The following is a 21,682-nucleotide window of genomic DNA, read 5'->3' as shown; positions in this document are numbered from 1 at the left end:
ATTGAAGTTCTAACTAAGAAATTGAAATTCACTCTTGGCTTCCTTTACAGACTTAAATGTTGTTTTTCAACTTCATCCCGTAAAAGGTTGGTCTCTGGCTTATTCCTGTCCCAGCTGGACTACGGTGATACCATCTATAGATCTGCCTGTCCCACTGTTTTGGCCAAACTTGACCCACTCTACCACGCTGCACTGCGTTATATATCAAATGCACCCTATAGGACTCATCATTGCAAACTGTATAGCCTAATTGGATGGTCCTCACTTACTATACGTAGGATGCAGCATTGGTTTTTATTAATGTATAAAGCCATTTTAGGTAAGCTTCCACTGTACATACGTGCCAGATTTGCTCCAGTTTGTGACTCTTACAACCTCAGATCCAGTGCCTGGATACAGTTTCAGGTTCCTGCTGTGCGGACTGAGGCTGGGAAAAGGAGTCTTTTTTATTATGGTCCTTGGTCTTGGAATGACCTTCAATCAAGCCTAAAACTGAGGGCACTTGTCTCAATAGCATGTTTTAAATTGAAGTTGTCTGAAGTCCTTACCACTATCTGCTCTTGCCGTAATAAGTAGTGCACCTTTTTTACTGTCCTAATGTGCACAATGTAGTGACTGCTTTTTTGTCTTTTGTTTTCTTAGTTATGTTCTCTGTATTTTATATGTTTTTGTCATGTGTAACGTTGCTGCCTTCTTGGCCAGGTCAGCATTGCAAATGAGATTCTATCTCAATGCTTTTATCTGGTTAAATAAAGGTTAAATAAAATAAATAAAAAATAAACATTATTAACCCGAAACTACACAAAAATTACACTTCAGATACTCAACTTCCTTGACATGCTTCACGTTTTGAAATTTCACAGAAATCTGTTACGGTTCTTCCACAAAACGTTCACATGTAAGAGATTCATCTCTCATTCAGAACAATGGAAACCTGTGATCTCGGCACACCTCGTTAGCTCAAATAGAAACACCTGTGTAATGGAACACGATGATGTCATCACTCCAACTGACATGCAGCAGACTTCAACAGTCCAGCTGTGAAGACATCTTCGGGACATTTTTGAGATTTCTTAAAATGCCGTTGCCATGGCAACACAATGCTCGCCTTGAAACACGGTTTTCTCAAAGCTTCAGTGAAAATACTCCAAACAGCCCAGAACTTCACAGGTTTGATAACGATGCAGCCATCAATGCATCTAAGCGTAGTATGGGGTGTCATCAAATGTCGTTGCCATGGCGACAGACCACTAGCCATGAAACACGATGAGGCTGTAAGTCCAATCGACACTGTCCAATCGTCCCCCAATCTTCACTTGTATATCACCGGTCCATGCCTCAAGAGCTCTACGCCAAATCTGAGATCTCACCATATGCCGTTTCCATGGAAACGCATCCCTCGCCATAAAATATGATGTCACTATAAGTCAAAGTAGTGTAGTTAGTTCAAAAGTTTCACAAGCCTTTTTACTTTCTTTTCTCATCTTAATACAAATTCATTCACTACTACTTACATCTGATATTTAACTCCTTCAGCCTATTTTCAGCTGCAGAACCCATTCAACTATTACATTATTCAGCTATTTCAGGACATCAAGGCTATACATGTTGTTGTTTACACCTTTTTTAAACCTTTTCTTTTAAATATTCAGCTTTTTCTGCATTTTCAGCTAAATTCAGCCATAAATGTTCACAGTTTACAGCATTCGCACGCATTTTCTGCAGGAAATGCATTTTCTAGTTATTATTACTCTGGCATTTTATAGCCCAGAAAAGTGAAGTTATTTTGTTATCATTATTGAATTGTTTTTAACTTGAAGTTAGTTTAATGTTTTTTTTCACATTACATCCTATTTAAAACACTGAAGTTAGTTTGATCATTAAACTCTGAGCTAAAATAGATACAGAATATCTCCCATATTATTTATTTATTAGACTTGTATTTGTGATCTCTCATTATCTGCTAGCTCCCGTCTGATTTCAGCATCAGAGTTTCTGCTTCCTCTCTGGAGTTTATTTTAATCATCTTTGAACAGCTGTTATGTAACCTCCACTCTCTGCAGACTGCACACTGTTAGCGGCAATACAATCAAGTGTGTGTGTGTGTGTGTGTGTGTGTGTGTGTGTGTGTGTGTGTGTGTGTGTGTGTGTGTGTGTGTGTGTGTGTGTGTGTGTGTGTGTGTGTGTGTGTGTGTGTGTGTGTGTGTGTGTGTGTGTGTGTGTGTGTGTGTGTGTGTGTGTGTGTGTGTGTGTGGTGTGTGTGTGTGTGTGTGTGTGTGTGTGTGTGTGTGTGTGTGTGTGTGTGTGTGTGTGTGTGTGTGTGTGTGTGTGTGTAACTGTTTCGTATCAAACAGAGCTAAATCAGATCTGAACAGAGCAGGGCTGCAGCTCATGATTTAAGAATCAGTATTCATTATAAACCTGAACATCAACAGGAGAGGACTCTTTAAAGTAGAGACACGACATAACATAAAGACATATTTCATTAACAATGTAATCGTTGAACTCGATGATGATAACGCACACAGTAAATTAATATCATTGTGATTCCTTTATGTTATTTATGTGTCTGTGTAGGTGTTGGTGTGGGGTTCCCTGCAGGATTGAAGCTAACGAGCATTTAGCTGCTGCTTCTCCTGCAGTCATGTCAGTAATATCAATAATTATAAAACACATCATAGATATTATTCTGAAATGGACCAATCTGCAAAATGACTAATTTTACTGTCGCTACTTTCACTATATTTTGATGCTAATACTTTTCTACTTTTACTTGAGTAACATTTTGAATGCAGGACTTTTACTGTAACAGAGTATTCCTACACTCTGGTACTTCTACTTTTACTCAAGTACAAGATCTGAGTACTTCTCCTTTTACTGAAGTACAAGATCTGAGTACTTCTACGTTTACTGAAGTAAAATATCTGAGAAATTCTACTTTTACTAAGGGACAAGACCTGAGTACTTCTACTTTTATAAATACAATCAAGTGTTAAATCAGAAGCTACCCTGCAGTATACAAAGTCATTCAAACTAGCTGCACCTTTACCAGCTTTGATAACACTTTAAATATCAATCATTATATCAAAACCTATATAATGGAAAACAAATGTATGATCACAATCAGAAACATTTTTCCCAACGTTCGAAATCCGCCATACCAGTCCCATATTTGTATATATATATTATTATTATTATCATTATTGTTATAATTCATATTTATTTTAATACCGTTTTGCACCACATGGAGGCAGTACATTTATGTTTAAACGAAAAACTAAAATCCCATGATGCATTGTGGCGGTCCGTTTCTAGCTTCCGGTCCTCAGAAGCTGGACGTTGCTAACAGACGTTGACGCAGATTTTATACCGAATGTAATGTGTTTAAGGTACTTTTAAAACACATACAAATACTTAGTTTATCCTTGGAGGGTGATTTATCCGTTACACCGTGTTTTTGTTGCCTCCCGTTTTTTGTTTGTTGCTTTTTATACCACGTTGCTAATTGGTAAACATAAGTAAAGGCATCACGGAGATTAGCGTGTTTAACGGCAGTGTTTTATCAAGGAGAAGAAAGACTGAAGAACCAGGACTGTGTGTGTGTGTGTGTGTGTGTGTGTGTGTGTGTGTGTGTGTGTGTGTGTGTGTGTGTGTGTGTGTGTGTGTGTGTGTGTGTGTGTGTGTGTGTGTGTGTGTGTGTGTGTGTGTGTGTGTGTGTGTGTGTGTGTGTGTGTGTGTGTGTGTCTAGTTTTAATGACTTTGTATACTGCAGGGTAGCTTGTGAATTTACTCCAGGTGTAACTAAAGTCTGATTTAAGAGTTGATTATATTTCCCATCATTGATCCAAATCTGTAAAGCACCTGAAGGTATTCAATACATGTAGTGGAGTAAAAGTACAACGTAGCATTATATGGAAATAGTGTTGACAGACCTGCTGTTCAAGTGGCCGTGACAGACCTCACCTTTACCTCACCTACCTCTATTAAGCTTACCATTGATAACAAATGCTAAATTGGCTATCATTTGGTTTGATGGAAAGGATGTATGTCTCAATAAAGTCTTACCAGACATGTGAAACTAGACAGAACATCCTGAACTCTTGACCTATCCACATTATGCATTTTAGAAGGTGCAAGCAAAGCATAAAAGTTCCAACCACAATTCTAGGAAGGCGTTGTGGTTTTTGACAACGGTTACAACGATTGAGGACAACAATGCACACAGGATGAGAGCGAACTGTGTACAGACTTGATGATGTTAGGTCCAATATCCAGGAGCAACACATCTTAGAGACAATAGAGACAGTTTTATTAGGTTTGTTTCTGTTAATAAATTACATGTGTATATTTTAAATTGAAATTAAAATACATTTCAATTCTAAACATGACATTGAAAATGTGTTTTGCTTTCATGAAAATGTTCATATTCCCTTTTGTTAAAATTGCATATCATTACTTTAGTCTTCATTTTTTAAATTGTAACTTTACATTTGTAATTGATTCATTGAGTAAGAATTGAACCATGTGACCTCCTTCTCACTCAAAGATAGAAAAGGGGAAACCACCTGATGCAGAGAGGGAAGAGGCTATACAAGATGAGTGAAGAGAAACGGGGGAGTTTGGGGGACTTTTTTTGGCTTTAATTTGGGTCTTGGGCTCTTTTAGGGCTCCAGGGGGTTCACTTGGGAACCTGTTGCTTTTGTACTTTGACCTTGTGTCCTTGTAAAACTTATGTTGTTTTTTGAATTTTGTAAATCCTCTATATTTGTTAAAAACCTAATAAAACCGGTTTGTACTTTGTACATTTCGACCCAATTCCTGGTCTCTCTGGTGGTCTCTGAAGGTATCTGCTTGGTCTTAGAGTAAGGTAATAACACCCTTCCTTGGAAAAGGCTGACTCTAGTTGATGATTTGGACTTGAAATTGTTTAAGGGAAATAGAAACCCTGCTAAGGTTAAACTGTAGTTTCATATTGGTTACTGTGGTTGATGTAGTTTTGATTGATGCTGAAATATGACGTGTGCTCTGCTGATGTGGTAATATCACTGCTGTGATATCAGTGTTTGACTCTGGCTATGTTTGATATTACATTTGCATTGTTTTAATTGGCATAACTGGTTAAAAGAGGGGGTTAGGGATAGTGGGTCCTGAAGCTGACCTAATTACCAGGGAGTCTCCCAACGACACAGGGTTTCTCCTCCAGGAGCAGTTTAGATACTGCTCTGGGTTCTACCAGCCCACCAACACCTACTGCACTACACACTCCGTTTTGCTATCCTGGCGGTCAGACATCCAACGCTTTAGTGCCTGAAATAAGTGTTACGACGGGCAGCTGGTGTTAGAGGCCAAGCTGTTAGCTGCCCCCCTAAGCAGATTACGTTGATCTTGCGTTTAGATTCTGGGGTTAGTCCTAAACAGTGGCGTTTTTATACGTACAAATGTGGTGGGGCACAAAAAACTTAAGATGTCTATATATAAGCTTCTGCAGTGACACGCAGTGAGGTTCATGGCTGATGAGGCACTGACTCTTCAGGTTTACAAATATTATATTTTGACCTAAATCAAAACATAATATTATTTTCAAAAGCTGTAAAAAATGTAATTTTATCATTTACATATTGAATTGTTCTCTCTCAGTTAGATCCCATTTTCAATAAAATTGCGGTCTTACCTTGACTTGAAGATGAAGTCCATTTGCCTATCCTTCTGGACAAAAATCTCTTACTTTTTTGTAAAAGTCCTCCTTATGTTCTTGTAGTTTCAAAAATTGAAGGATGGCAGCTTAGTGCCCCATGGTCATTCTTTTTTGCCACACACATTAAATAGGAAAATACTCTGAGCATGCGCAGTGTAGTTTTTACAGTTACCATTCATTTAGACAGTGAGAGGGAGGGGCATGATCAGGTTTTGTCCCACATGGCTCTAAACAGCTCAATAGGCACACACTGTAGTCACTAATTAGAAGAACACAGACTAAAACAGCAATGAGACGAATCAGATGATTAAACATGATCTTAAAATATATTTTATATTTTTTTATATATTTTTTGCATTTTTTTGTAATCATTAATGTTAATACTTTCTGCTGACACTAGGTGGGGCTGTGCCACTGGTCCTAAAGGTAGGACAGCCGTTTTCCGGAGCCTTATCAGCATCTGAGCTCAGTATCAGAGATGACCTAGATATTAAAGTACAAGTACCTCTAAATAGTACTTAAGTACAGTACTTGAGTAAATGCACTTAGTTACTTCTCGCCTCTGCTATTAACCTAAGACGTAGCTGTAGATTTGTTTAGTTGTGTCTGTCGGTTGTATTGAGTTGTCTTGTTTTGTGTCAGCTGTAGTTGTGTTGGTTATTTCAGAGACACAGCCAGAGAAGCAGCACTGAGAGCAGCATGGAGGAGAACAAAAAGACCCCTGGAGCTCAGGTCAGTGTGCACTTCCTCACAATATATTCCTAACACTGTTATCCCCAAATGAAAGATCACAACCTGTTTAGAAAATACAATATTAATGCACAATATGGTTTGAACAGTGGTTCTCAACTGGTGGGACCCGTTTTGATTGGGATTGTATGTGTGAGTGAAAAAAAAAAACTTTTATTTTGAAGGCCCGATTTTCTAACGCTATGCATGCAGTAGCTGTTGGACTGGAAGTACCGGAGACCATAAACGGTTTTGAAAACTTCTGTCACGTAGTGATCATCTTCTCGATAAAACGTCTTTGCTGATATTTTTTCGAGTCTTCTGGCCAATCAGAATCAAGATTGTTGCCGGAAAGGAAACAAGTTGGTCCCGAGGCCTGACCAGTTGAGAACCAAGGGGTTAGAAGATTACTACTTACTGTACGTTGCTGTATTTAAAAAAATGTTAAACATTTATTTATAGATTTTTTACATTTATCACATTACACAAACACAACCGAACATTCCCCAACATTAGACTTATGGCAGATAAAAAGATAATGCAAAAAAAGTGTGCAGATACTAGAATCATCAATCAGTATAAAGTACAGACCAAGAATATAATTACATTGGCAAATTCAACAAAAATACAATAAAAGCAGATCCAAAAAGAGAGCAGAGTATAGCTTACAATACTCCAAATAGATTAACCATATTCAAAATGTCCTCAGTAGTAGTTGTAGTTTAGCCTTTTCACTTTAACCTTCCTTCCTTTGACTCCGGATCCCGGCGTATATAGACACCAAAATGAAAGACATTTGGGGAAGCTGGGTTAATCGGAACATGAGAGTACACAGGTATAGACAGAGAGAAGGAAGAAGTAAGATGTCCCCCGACAAACTAAGCCTATATCAGCAAAACTAGGGGCTGAATCTAATCGGCCCTAACTACAGTTGCAAGAAAAAGTATGTGAACCCTTTGGAATTACCTGGATTTCTGCATAAGTTCGTCATAAAATGTGTTCTGATCTTCATCTAAGTCACAACAACAGACAAACACAGTCTGCTTAAACTAATGCCACACAAACAATTATATGTTATGTTTTTATTGAACACACCATGTAAACATTCACAGTGCAGGGTGGAAAAAGTATGTGAACCCCTAGGCTAAAGACTTCTTCAAGAGCTAATTGGTGTCAGGAGTCAGCCAACCTGGAGTCCAATCAATGAGACGAGATTGGAGGTGTTGGTTAAAGCTGCCCTGCCCTATAGAAAATACACACCAGTTTTGAATTTGCTATTCTTAAGAAGCATTGCCAGATGTGAACCATGGCTCGCACAGAAGAGCTCTCAGAAGACCTAGAATTAAGAATGGTTGACTTGCATAAAGCTGGAAAGGGTTACAAAAGTATCTCTGAAAGCCTTGATGTTCATCAGTCCACGGTAAGATAAAAAGGGCCTCTACATGGAGAAAGTTCAGCACTGTTGCTACTCTCCCTAGGAGTGGCCGTCCTGTAAAGATGACTTCAAGAGCACAGCGCAGAATGCTCAATGAGGTGAAGAAGAATCCTAGACTGTCAGCTAGAGACTTAAAGAAATCTCTGGCACATGCTAACATCTCTGTTGACGAATCTACGCTGAACAAGAATGGAGTTCATGGGAGGACACCACGTAGGAAGCCACTGCTGTGCAGAAAAAACATTGCTGCACCTTTGAATTTTGCAAAAGAGCACCTGGATGTTCCACAGCACTACTGGCAAAATATTCTGTGGACAGATGAAACCAAAGTTGAGTTGTTTGGAAGAAACACACAACGCTATGTGTGGAGAATCCAAAGGGTTCACATACTTTTTCTTGCAACTGTATAAGCTTTATCAAAAAGGAAGGTCTTAAGCTCACTCTTCAAAACGGATAGGGTGTCTGCCGCCCGAACACAAACTGGAAGCTGATTCCACAAATGTGGAGCTTGATAAGAAAAAGCTCTGACTCCCATTGTACTTTTAGAGACTCTAGGAACAACCAACAACCCTGCATTCTTGGAACGCAATGCCCTAGTTGGACAGTAGGGTATAATGAGTTATTTAAGGTAAGATGGTGCCTGCCCATTAAGGGCTTTGTAGGCGAGAAGAAGCATTTTAAATTATATCCTGTGTCCTATAGGGAGCCAGTGTAAGGCAGCCAGAACAGGAGTAATGTGGTCCCTTTTCCTAACTCTGGTTAGTACACGAGCCGCAGCATTTTGAATCAGCTGAAGCGACTTGACTGACTTCTTGGTACACCCTGATAATAAGGAGTTACAATAATCCAGCCTTGAAGTAACAAATGCATGGACTAGTTTCTCTGCATCGTTTTGAGGCAAGATATGCCTGATTTTTGCAATATTACGTAGATGGAAGTAGGCGGTCCTTGAAATTGATTTTATGTGGGCGTTAAAGGATAAATCCTGATCAAATATAACACCAAGATTCCTTACAGTCTCACTGGAGGACACATGAATGCCATCCATAGTTAGTATGTCTTTAGATAATTTGTTTCGTAGATTGTTCGGGCCAAGTACAATAACTTCAGTTTTGGTCGTGTTTAACATCAAAAAGTTTAATCTACGTTTTTAAGTCCTTGAGGCAGTCTTGAATTTTATTTAGATGATTAATTTCATCAGGCTTGATTGATAAATATAGTTGAGTATCATCCGCATAACAATGAACATTTACAGAATGATTCCTTATAATATTGCCTAACGGAAGCATATATAATGTGAACAAAATAGGTCCGAGCACTGAGCCCTGTGGCACTCCATGGCTAACTTTGGTTTGCATGGAAGATTCATCGTTGACACGTACAAACTCAGAGCGTTCAGATAGATAGGACCTAAACCAGCCTAAGGCAGTTCCCTGTATGCCAACTAAGTGTTCTAGTCTTTGCAATAAGATATCATGGTCGATAGTATCAAATGCAGCACTGAGATCGAGCAAAACAAGAGTAGAGACAAGTTCCTTGTCTGAGGCTATTGGAATGTCATTTGTGACTTTAACCAGAGCTGTCTCTGTGCTATGATGTGTTCTAAAGCCAGACTGAAAATCTTCAAATAGATCGAGATTCTTCAAGTTTAGTGGAACGCCGTATCCCTTCAAGTTGTCTCGACTTTTGCGTTATTTTGCGGGTTTTGGCACTATGCCATGGAGCTAATCTATGTTGTTTTATTTTCTTCTTTTTCAAAGGAGCAACAGAGTCTAATTTTATTCACAGCGCATCTGTAGCACTATCAACAACATGATCAATTTGGGGTGGTGTACATTTTGTATAAGTTTCCTCCCTTACATGCAGACATGCTATAGAGTTAAGTATTGGTGGAATCTCTTCCTTAAATTTGGCTATAGCACTAACAGATAGGTTTATGCTGCAGGAGCTTTTGACTAATGCTTTGTAGTCTAGTAACAGTACTTCAAAAGTTACTAAGAAATGGTTGGATAAAGCAGGATTATGCGGTTCGACTAATAGTTGCTCAATTTCAATACCATAAGTCAGAACAAGGTCGAGAGTGTGATTATAGCAGTGAGTTGGTTTATTTACACACAAAAAAAACTCAGACAAAAGGAATTCCGTTGTTTTCTTTACTGGAACATGCTTAACAGTACAAACAAAATAAACGACAAATAAACATCAACATGATGTTGGTTTATTTTTTGTTATTTTCTAAAGTGCCTGCCATTGCCTTTATTTGGAGATGCGCTATGCACGCACAATGTATTTATTGCAATGCTGCCATCATTAAATACAGGCTACAGCTTGTATTAATAATAGCAGCATTGCAATAAATATTATTATAGCAATTTATTTATTGCAATGCTATTATTAATACAGGCTGTAGCTGGCTTCAGTAGAAGCTGCTGGGACTCCCAGCAGCTTATACTGAAGCCAGTCCCTAACTCCGGGGACTTCCGGCGGGGACTTCCGGCGGGGACTTCCGGCGGGGACTTCCGGCGGGGAATTCCGGCCGGGACTTCGGGCGGCAGTATACGCCGTGAAGTTGTTTGCAGCCTGCCAGTAAACCCAAAGCAGAAGAAGACGAAGTGACGTCAGCGGCTCATTTGCGTAATCTTCCCTCAGGGAAAAGTACTCCGGTGTGAACGCGATTGGTACTTAGTGCCCTGGGGTAATAAGTGCCGGGGCACTAAGTGCCGGCACTAAGTACTGCAAAGTACGCGGTGTGAACGCTGCTATTGTACACACGTAAGTACTAGCATCCCTGCTCACATGCTCTCACTCTCTGCTAGAAAGTGCCGGTGCAGCACCGCGGTTGGAGGCAGGACCAAACCATTACATGTAAATAGAAGGGGGTGTACAGAGGCTTTGGATAATTAACTTTTGGAAAAACACAAGTTAAATTAATCGTAAGTTTAATGAGTACATTCTCAATATAACGTTCTATTAATGTTAATTATTGATGAATGATGAAAGGTGACTTAAACATTTTTTTCTGAATGTTCTAAAATAGTTTGGGCCCCTTTCAGTCACAGGCCCTTAGAATCGTCCTAACTTTTCACCCCTTACGGCAACTCTGCATATTTTGCTTGATATTTGGAGTACAAAAACAATCCTGATATCATTAAAAAGCTAGGAATCTCCTCTTTCCAACAGTGTATACAACTCAAAATGTGTCTTCGGGTCAATGCGACTGATTCATAGAGCAAGTCACATATGAGGTGGTCTCAGCCTTGATAATAAAAAGTGGATTTTATTTAGCTTTTTTCCACGGACCACCTGCAGTACCCGCGGACCACAGTTTGAGAACCGCTGCTCTAGGTCACCTGTCTTAATATCATAAATCAAAGGGTGTGATCGTATGGCTATTGCCAACGGCTCCATAGCTATCACAAAAAGTAGAGGCGAAATATGAGAGCCTTGTCTCGTGCCGCGAAAGAGCTTAAACAGTTGTGAAATACAATTATTGGTTAATACTACTGCGGACGAATCAACAAATATAATTTGAATCCATTTAAGAAATTAGTCATCAAGACCAAAGCGCCAAAGTGCAGCAGCACGGCTACTAACTGGCACACGCAAATACGAGCACATTTCCCCCATTTTATTTGTTTATTGGTTTATTGGTTTGTTTTGTGTTTGTATCTTGTATTTTAAATGTATTTATATTATGTTGTGTGAGCTTATCTCTCTGTACAGCACTTTGGTCTGAAGGTTTTAAAGTGCTATATAAATAAAGTTGGATTGGATTGGATTAAGCACTTCTAGCAGATAGGGCCATTCGACTCTGTCAAACGCCTTTCCTGCATCAAAATGGCCTTGTCCGGGGTTCCTTCACAAAACGTAACCCTCCTTACTTTATGGAATCCTTGAGGATTTATAACAAAGCTGTTTTGATCTGTGGCCTTACCACCTTTCATGTTAAGAATGGCATTGGAAATAACTTTGAAGTTCAGTTCCCTATTCATTGCGAGTTTTGTTTCTACAGAAATATTGGGAAAAGATAGCCCATCTAGGAGAGTGTTTTGACTTACCGAATTCAATGGATAATCAGATTGATAAAGCCTCTTATAGAATGAAAAAAATATTAATTTACAACGGATCTGTAATTATTGCCCACTGTTCATTTCTAATTTCAACACAGATGAATGATCGAGTTTTGGAATAGAGTGCAGTTGAAGTCACCTGCCATCATTACTTTGTCTGGCAGGGATGCAACCATTAAAAACAGATTCTCAAAAAAAGCGGGACTGTCATCATGTGAGCCATAGTCAAGGTGATGATTTATTTTAACATAGTGCCTTGTATCACCAAATATCTACCAGCTGTATCAGATATAATATTGTTCACTCGGAACAGAACAGACTTGTGAAGCAACACCATAACCCCCCTAGAGTGAGAAGAAAAACATGATGCCAGTACCTGGCCGGCCATCTCCTTCGCACCTTTAATAAGTCATCCCTAAGCAGATGAGTGTGTGGTTAAAACGTTGCAACCTGCAGTCGCTCTTTAGCTGTTCTAATGAAGGTAAACACAGTGAAGTAAACAATAAAAGGCACAGCTCTTTGCAGCTGGTGCTACTCTTCTCAGATTCTGCTGAGTTACACGTTTCTGCCTCCTGGTGCTGCAGAGACTTCATGAAGTGAAGGAGGTTTTCCTTCTATAAAACAGCCGATGGCAGCAGATAGTCACGGACATGAATTCATAGATCAAGGCAGACTGGTTTACAGACTCTCCTGTTTTGCCGATCCGGTGCTTAAACAAACAGCTCTACACCTCTGGTCAAAATATCCCTAAAATGAAGTCCGAGTTCAAAATATATCTCAAATAATGTATGTACTACTGAACCCGAGATACATGAACTCCTTCACTTGGGGTAAGGACTCATTCCCTACTTGGAGTGGACAGTCCATCGGTTTCCTGCTGAGAACCATGGCCTCAGATTTGGAGGTGCTGATCCTCATCCCAGCCGCTTCACACTTGGTTGCGAACCGATCCAGTGAGTGCTGAAGGTCGCAGACCGATGAAGCCATCAGAACCACATCATCTGCAAAAAGCAGTGGTGCAATCCTTAGTCCACCGAACTGCAGACCCCCTCCCCCACGACTACGCCTCGAAATCCGATCCATGTATATTACAAACAGGATTGGTGACACCGGAAATGGGTCCGACTTACTGCAGAGGACCCAGACACAGCTCTCACTTTGGGAGTACAGAGATTGGATGGCCCTGAGTAGAGACCCCTTCACCCCATACTCCTGCAGCACCTCCCACAGTAACTCCCTGGGAACTCGGTCATACGCCTTCTCCAAGTCTACAAAACACATGTAGACCGGATAAGCATACTCCCAGGCCCCTTCCAGGATCCTTGCGAGAGTAAAAAGCTGATCCGTCGTTCCACGACCAGGACGGAATCCGCATTGTTCCTCTTCAATCTGAGGTTCGACAATCGGCCTGACCCTCCTTTCGAGTACCTAAGAGTAAACTTTCCCGGGGAGGCTGAGTAGTGTGATGCCTCTGTAATTAACACACCCCCTCTGATCCCCCTTTTTGAAAAGGGGAACCACCACCCCGGTCTGCCACTCCTTCGGTACTGTTTCCGACTTCCACGCAATGTTGATGAGACGTGTCAACCATGACAGTCCCTCAACACCCAGAGCCTTCAGCATTTCTGGGCGGATCTCATCCACCCCCGGGGCTTTGCCACTGTGGAGTTGTTTGACGACCTCCGTGACCTCCCCCCGGGAGATTGGTGTTGATCCCCCATCATACTAAAGCTCTGCCTCTAACATAGAGGGCGGAGTTGTCGGGTTCAGGAGTTCCTCAAAGTGTTCCTTCCAACGCCCCAATACTCCATCAGTTGAGGTCAACAACGTCCCATCCGTACTGTACACAGCTTGGATGGTCCCCTGCTTCCCCCTCCTGAGGTGTCGGACAGTTTTCCAGAACAACTTTGGTGCCAACCGAAAGTCCTTTTCCATGTCTTCTCCGAACTTCTCCCACACCCGCTGCTTTGCCTCGGCCACGGATGAGGCCGCTGAACTTCGGGCCTGTCGGTACCTTGCAACTGCCTCGGGAGTCCCCCGGGATAACAAATCGTCCTTCTTCAGTCGGACGGCTTCCCTGACCACCGGTGTCCACCAGGAGGTTCGAGGGTTACCGCCCCTTGAGGCACCTAAGACCTTGAGACCACAGCTCCCCGCCACGGCTTCGGCAACAGAGGCTTTGAACACCGACCACTCTGGTTCAATGTCCCCAACCTCCACAGGAATGCCCGAAAAGCTCCGCCGGAGGTGTAAGTTGAAGGCCTCCTGAACTTGGGCCTCCTCAAGATGCTCTCAGTTCATCCGAACTACACGTTTGGGCTTACCAGGTCTGTCCAGAGACTTCCCCCGCCACTCGACCCAACTCACCACCAGATGGTGATCAGTTGACAACTCCGCCACTCTCTTTACCCGAGTGTCCAAAACATACGGCCTCAGGTCCGATGATACGATAACGAAATCGATCATGGACCTTCTGCCTAGGGTGCTCTGGTACCACGTACACTTATGAGCATCCTTATGTTCGAACATGGTGTTTGTTATGGCCAATCCATGACTAGCACAGAAGTCCAGTAACAAACCACCACTCCGGTTCAGATCAGGGGGGCCGTTCCTCCCAATCACGCCCCTCCAAGTGTCTCTATCATTGCCCTCATGTGCGTTGAAGTCTCCCAGCAAGATTAAAGAGTCTCCTTCAGGAGCCCCATACAGGACTCTTTCCAGGGTCTCCAAGAAGGCCGTGTACCCTGAACTGCTGTTCGGTGCATAAGCACACACAACAGTCAGAGTTGTCCCCCCCATAACCCGCAGGTGTCGGGAGGCGACCCTCTTGTCTACTGGGTTAAACTCCAATAATGAAGCACCTAACCGGGGGCTTGTGAGTATCCCCACAGCCGCCCGGCGCCTCAAACCTTGAGCAACCCCTATCCAGAAGTAAGGTTCCAGAGTCTACGCTGTGCGTAGAGGTACGCCCAACAACGCACAAGCTCAGGGTCCTTTCCCCCCAGAGAGGTGACGTTCCACGTCCCCAAAGCCAGTTTCTGTTGCTCGGATCTGGTCCGTCGAGACCCTCTGCTTTCACTGCCACCCTTCTGGCAGTGCACCCGACCCCATTGCTGTTTCCCGTAGGTGGTGGCCCCGCGGGACAGAGAAGCTCCGTGGCAAGCCCGGCCACCAGCAGCTCGCCGACGTGTCCTCCTTCTGGGCCTTGCTCCAGAAGGGGACCCCGGGCTTCCTCCGCGCCAGGTATCCTCACTTACTGTATCGTCTTTCATGAGGTATTTTGAACCGATCTTAGTCTGGCCCCTTGCCTGAGACCAATTTGCCATGGGAGACCGTACCAGGAACACAAGGTTCCAGACAACACAGCCCCCAGGTTCATCAGGGCACACACACCTCTCTACCACGGTAAGGTGCTGGTTCTTCAGAGGTCAATACGAAAACAAATGCAAATATTTTCTTTTAAAAAGTAAAGTCCTTTCGAGTCATCTGTCTCAAGCCTAAGTTAAGTCTCAAGTCATGAATAAAGTAAAAGTCAAGTAGAGTCTTTTATCAATGTTAGTCAAGCAAGTCTCAAGTCCAAAAATATGCGACTTGAGTCTGACTCGAGTCAAGTCATGTGACTCGAGTCCCACACCTCTGGTATATACTGTGGTTAGAATGTTGCTGTATTACTGTATCAAATATAATAGCAATTTAATCATCACAAACAGTTAGTACAAGTAGTATTTTGTTAACTGAAAGTTTGTATAAGTGAGTTTTTCTTGTGTTAACTGTATATGTATTTATGCTTTATAATTTACTTTCTCTCTTTCTCTGCCCGTCTGTTTTAGAAACCGAAAGGAAGAGAGAGACGTCACAGCTGTCAGCAATGTGATAAATCCTTTACAACATCTAGAGATTTAAAGCTCCACCGGCATATTCATACTGGAGAAAAACCGTACAGCTGTAAAGAGTGTGGCAAAACATTCAAGAAATCTGATCAACTCAAAACACATCACCGCATTCACACTGGAGAGAAACCGCACAGCTGTGACGAATGTGGGAAAACATTCATTCAATCAAGTGATCTCAAAACACATCACCGCATTCACACGGGAGAGAAACCGTACAGATGTGAAGAGTGTGGGCAAACGTTCACGACATCAGGTGCTCTCAAAACACATAAACGTGTTCACACTGGAGAAAAACCGTACAGCTGTGAAGATTGTGGGCAAACGTTCACGACATCAGGTGCTCTCAAAATACATCAACGTATTCACACAGGAGAGAAACCTTACAGCTGTGAAGAGTGTGGGCTAACGTTCACGACATCAGGTGCTCTCAAAACACATCAACGTGTTCACACAGGAGAGAAACCGTACAGCTGTGAAGAATGTGGGAAAACGTTCACTCAATCAGGTGCTCTCAAAACACATCAACGTGTTCACACTGGAGAGAAACCGTACAGCTGTCAAGAGTGTGGGCTAACGTTCACGACATCAGGTGCACTCAAAACACATCAACGTGTTCACACAGGAGATAAACCGTACAGCTGTGAAGAATGTGGGAAAATGTTCACTCAATCAGGTGCTCTCAAAACACATCAACGTGTTCACACTGGCGAGAAACCGTACAGCTGTGAAGAGTGTGGGCTAACGTTCAAGACATCAAGTGCTCTCAAAACACATCAACGAGTTCACACAGGAGAGAGACCGTACAGCTGTGAAGAGTGTGGGCAAACTTTCACTCAATCAGTTCATCTCAAAACACATAAACGTATTCACACTGGAAATAAACCGTACAGCTGTGAAGAGTGTGGGCTAACGTTCACGACATCAGGTGCTCTCAAAACACATCAACGCATTCACCATGGAGATAAACCGTACTGGTGTGAAGAGATGCTGTTTTCTCCCTAACCCATCATGTATTTTCCTAAATCTGACCAACAGTTTTTTTATGTTCAAACCAGTGTTCACACTATGCCAAAACAAGGCCACAGAGATGCTGTTCCTCCTGATGTAATTCAAATCATGGATTTTTAATAGTCTTGTTATTCCTTTTATAAAATATTCTATGTCCAGGATTAAACTGCTAGCCTCGTTAAGCTGCATCCAGTAGTTTCTTGAATAATCTTTTTGGTTAATAAAATGTTGTGACTTAAAGGTGGGGTATGTAATTTTGGAGAAACCAGCTCGAGTGCGCTAGAATTTGAAAGTACACAACCGGAAAAAATCCGCATCTTCCTTCAGACTTCCTTACAGAGCCCCTCCTCCAACACACACACATGCGCACATGACCAATGAGGGCATGAGATAAGTTTGTGCACAGATGGAAGGCTGACAGGCAGGTGGCCATCCAGTTATTTTAGCCGGGTCGGCTAAAATGATTGGTTGTGCTTTTTACAGTGCTACAGCTTCCACAGATGACATTTTTTTTATGTATTTATTGTCAAAGCATTTAATATATTCATTGCTATCGGGATGTTAAGAGCATTCCATGGAATATAACTAAAAGTGTTTCTGAAATAAATGTCATACCCCACCTTTAAACTTTGATTGGGATGTTTTGATAGTTCCTGTTGAGTTGGCAGTTTGTTCTGGTCTAAAACATGTATATGATGAATGTATCTCGAAAATATTCCTGAACTTTTCAATTTGATTCTGTTCTCTTTTGTTTAAATTATCATAATGTACCAAAAATAAAAAAGGCCTTAGAAACAGACTCACATCCCTGCATATTTTTTGTGTTTTTCAGCGCATTATAAACATGTAATTCCCTTGTTTTAGGGCCGCTGACAGCTGGATGAAATGTGTCACTGAAACTTTGATCTGAATGAAAAATATACTTTTTAACTCAGAGTAGTTGTCCTGATAACCTGTTAAGCCCCAAACCTGTTTTTCAGGTCTCAGGCTCGAAAATGACATTTCCAGAAAAAATTACTATATCTTCACTTCTAAAAGGGGTAAATTAATAATCTTTTTTCTCAAAGCAATGATAAACCTGTGATTTGGATTTAGAAAAGTCAGAATCAGTATAGATGTTTTTATTTTAAAGTAAATTCAGATTGAACATAGTAAAAAAATGTAAATTATAGAGTCCGTCCAAAAAATACCCATTACTTATATTGAAAACCACCCTTGCATGATCGGATAGTAGACTAAAAACTATAACATATAAGTACCCTGTATCAGGTTTAATGCAATACAAGTCACATTTGACCTTTTTAGAGAGGTTTAGAAAGAAAAAAACACCTCTGGGGTCATTTGGGTATATTTGCGGTTTCTCTGGAACCCATTGGTCGATTTTGGTGATTGACACCTCTTTTTAACCATTATAGCTCATATAATCAAGGGGGGAGTTCCTAAATCCACCTACAAGTTACCATTGAGGATTGAGAGTGATGTGGCAAAGGTAAGACGTATTTGCCATTTTGGCCTCGTAAAGCTAAGTTGTGTGTTGTCTGGTTTTGCCTTCGCTGCCACAAGTTTTGGTCGCTCAGTGATGATACTTATACCTCTGGAATCTGTGGAATATCAGCTTTCATATGATATCTTGTTTGTGCAGACCCGGTGAAGTATAACATATTTCTACCGTGAGTTATGTGCTAAGTGCGTTAGCACTCTTTCGCTTAGTGCTAATTCAGACTCTCGTCGTCATACTTGTGTTTCGTTTCGGTAAAAATTGTTCATATCGTCAGTTAGCTTAGATTATTCCCGTTAATAGGGTATGACACATTAATAGGTTGTCAAATGTTAAGAAGCCCTCAGCTGCCCGGTACCATATCAAAACTATGAATGAACATATATGGAATTATCTAGTCAACAAAAAAGTGTTAAAGAAATCCAGAATATGATTTTGCATTTATATTGTTCAAAGTAGCCCCCTTTTGCCTTGATGACTGCTTTGCACACTCTTGGCTTCTCTCAGTCAGCTTCATGAGGTTGTCATTCCATATGTGGAATTACTTGCCTTCTGAATGTGTTTGAGACCATCAGTTGTGTTGTGCAGAGGTAGGGTTAGTGCACAGTGGAAAGCCCTATTTGACTACTGTTGTAAATCCATATTATGGCAAGAACGACTCACCTCGTTGAAGAGGAACGACTGTCCATCATCACTTTAAGAAACGGCTTTGCTGGTATCACTGTTGGTGGTTTATTCAGAATTCAAGGCTCACTTAACCAGCAAGGCTACCACAGCAGCCAGCAAAATATAAATACAATTCTGTTTTTTTTAACATTTATTTCATGTTTACTAGAATATGTGTTCTTTTATAGTTTTGATGTCTACTGTATACATCTACAATGTAGAAACAATTAAAATAAATAAAAAAACTTCTAATGACAAGGTTTGTATGGACTGGTAGTGTAAATATAATGTGTTCATGTTTGCAATACTTGAGCCAATTAAACCTACTTCATCCAATCACTGGATTTTGATTTTAAAACGATCACACAGACATTTTAGTGTGTCAATACCTGAAGAGAAATCAGCAGAGGGCACCAAATCTCTTTTTCCAGCAACATCAACCAGCTCTGACTGAGAGATCCTTACTGCCTTCAAATCAAATCAAATCAAGTTTTATTTATATAACACATTTATAAACGATTGGTCGAGCAAAAGTGCTGTACATATAATAAAAATAGCCTACAGTAGAGACACTTTACAGCAAATACAACAGCACAGATGGTTCAGAATATCAGTATGAGGAAAACGACACCCTCTATCTTTAGACCCTCACATCGTACAAGGAAAAACTTCTAGAGAAAACTCACAGTTTAAGGGGAAAAAATGGGAGAAACATCAGGGAGAGCAACAGAGGAGGGATCCCTCTCCCAGGACGGACAGACGTAGATGTTGTGTGTAAATCGAAGAGATAATACATTTTACAGCATATAGACCGAATGTTAGGAAATGCTTACTAATTGTACTTGAGAAAAGTAAAAGTAGAAGTACTCAGATCTTGTGCTTGATTAAAAGTAGAAGTACTCAGATCTTATACTTGAATAAAAGTAGAAGTACTCATATCTTGTACTTGAGAAAATGTAGAAAACTATCTATTCTTTGTTAGTAGATATCTACTAAAGCCTGCAAATAAAGAGTGTAATTCAGGCCTGTTATATACTGTATATATAAATGAGTGATATTATACAAACTGTTCTGCTTTCTGCACGGACCTCAGCAGCCGTTCTCACTGTAAATATTCTGTAATATTAGCGATACACAGTAAGGGGGCGGGGCGAGTGTTTGAGGATTTCACCGGAGGATGATCTGGTGGTTCCTCGATTATTGCTCCTCCGTTATCGCTCCTCGGTCCTCCGGCACAAATAAGGCCACTGGGACGCTACTCAAGATGGCGCAGACAAATCAACTTCCGGTGATACCAAGACCGAGGAAATGAAAAATAAGAGAAGTGAGATGCAGCCTCTGGGTGTTTCTCAATCGCGAGGATGCTGGCTTGGTAGTCGCGTACTCCCAAGTAACTTCCTTCAGAAAGGAAGCAAAATTAGGAACGTGATCCAATCATTTATTAAAAGCAATAAATTGAGATCGGGATTGTTGGAAGAGGACGAGATATTGATGTCATCGAGCACGATCAAAGGTAAAATTACAGAATTGAATGCAGTTTTTTCTAAAAGAGCTCAGTCCTTTCTAACTTTAAAAAAGATTTGGAGAAAGGACTTAGGGATACAGATAGATGAAACTACTTGGCTGAATATTTGTGAAAGAACACATTTTCCATTCACAAGCAATACAATCAAAGAAGCAAACTTTAAATGTATCAACACATTTTACCTCACACCCATAAAGATGAATAACATTTCCAAAGAAAACTCTCCAAAATGTCCGAGATGTAAAGTAAAAGAAGGAACATTTATGCATCTGTTTTGGGATTGATCTCTTGAAACATTTCTGGGATTCGATTCATGCTCTCACAAAAGCCGTTTTGGACATTGAAATTAGCCTAAATCCATGATTTATCCTGTTAAATGACATGCCAACCTTTAAACTGAACCCCAAACATTACAGAATACTAATCACAATAACATATTTTGCCAAGAAATGTATACTTTTACTCTGGAAGAATGAACGTCCCCCAACATTTAACCTGTTAAGCCCTGAGCCTGTTTTTCAGGTCTCAGAATCGAAAATGACATTCCCAGAACAAATGACCATATCTTCCCTTCTAAAAGGGTTGGTTTAATAATATTTGTTCTCGAAGTAATGATAAACCTGTGAGTTGGATGTGGAAAAGTCAGAATCAATATAGATGTTTTTTATTTTAAAGAAAATTCAGATTGAACATAGTAAAAAAAATGTAAATTATAGTGTATATTTTGAATATTTTATAGTGTATACAAAGAATATTTTGTACTTATAGTGAAAACTAACCTTGGATGATGGGTTAGTAGACTACAATCTTTAGTAATCCAAAGTACAACATATAATAAGTACCCTGTATTAAGATTGATGCATAACAACTGATATTTGACCTTTTTAGAGAGATTTAGTAAAAGAAACCTCTTCTGGGGCCATTTGGGTGGATTTTCCTTATCTCTGGCCCCCCTTCTTCGATTTTGACATGTGACATATCTTTCTGACCGTTAGAGCCAATAGAATCGAAGGGGAATCTCCCCACACACACACATGGCAAAACGAAAAGGTGGGGGCTTCACACACATAGTTTTGCTCCAGAGTGAAGCTGTCTCTAGGTCTGACATCTCAAAACAGAAAAGCAGATTTATTGCTCATGGATTATCAGAAATCATTTCAAAG

General features: G+C 40.7%; 1 protein-coding gene across 4 annotated transcripts in view; it reads left to right on the top strand.

Moving 5' to 3' along the window:
* LOC117441807 (zinc finger protein 420-like) overlaps positions 1-21,682 on the top strand; it is a 350,733-nt gene that overhangs the window by 38,703 nt on the left and 290,348 nt on the right. Inside the window, exons 1-3 of one of the 4 annotated variants that reach the window (XM_071202289.1) lie at positions 3,326-3,389; positions 6,362-6,427; positions 15,760-17,609. The exons of 2 other annotated variants lie outside the window; for them this stretch is intronic. In XM_071202289.1, the coding sequence (XP_071058390.1) occupies positions 6,395-6,427; positions 15,760-16,824 (1,098 nt within the window). In that variant the 5' untranslated portion in view covers positions 3,326-3,389; positions 6,362-6,394 and the 3' untranslated portion in view covers positions 16,825-17,609. Of the gene's footprint in view, positions 1-3,325; positions 3,390-6,361; positions 6,428-15,759; positions 17,610-21,682 lie in introns of those variants that run through there. One more of the 4 variants, XM_071202288.1, reaches the window with a different exon arrangement.

Source organism: Pseudochaenichthys georgianus, unplaced genomic scaffold (assembly GCF_902827115.2).
Source record: "Pseudochaenichthys georgianus unplaced genomic scaffold, fPseGeo1.2 scaffold_200_arrow_ctg1, whole genome shotgun sequence".
NCBI lineage: Eukaryota > Metazoa > Chordata > Actinopteri > Perciformes > Channichthyidae > Pseudochaenichthys > Pseudochaenichthys georgianus.
The sequence above is the reverse complement of the archived record's forward strand: the minus strand, read 5'-3'. Positions and strand labels throughout refer to the sequence as shown.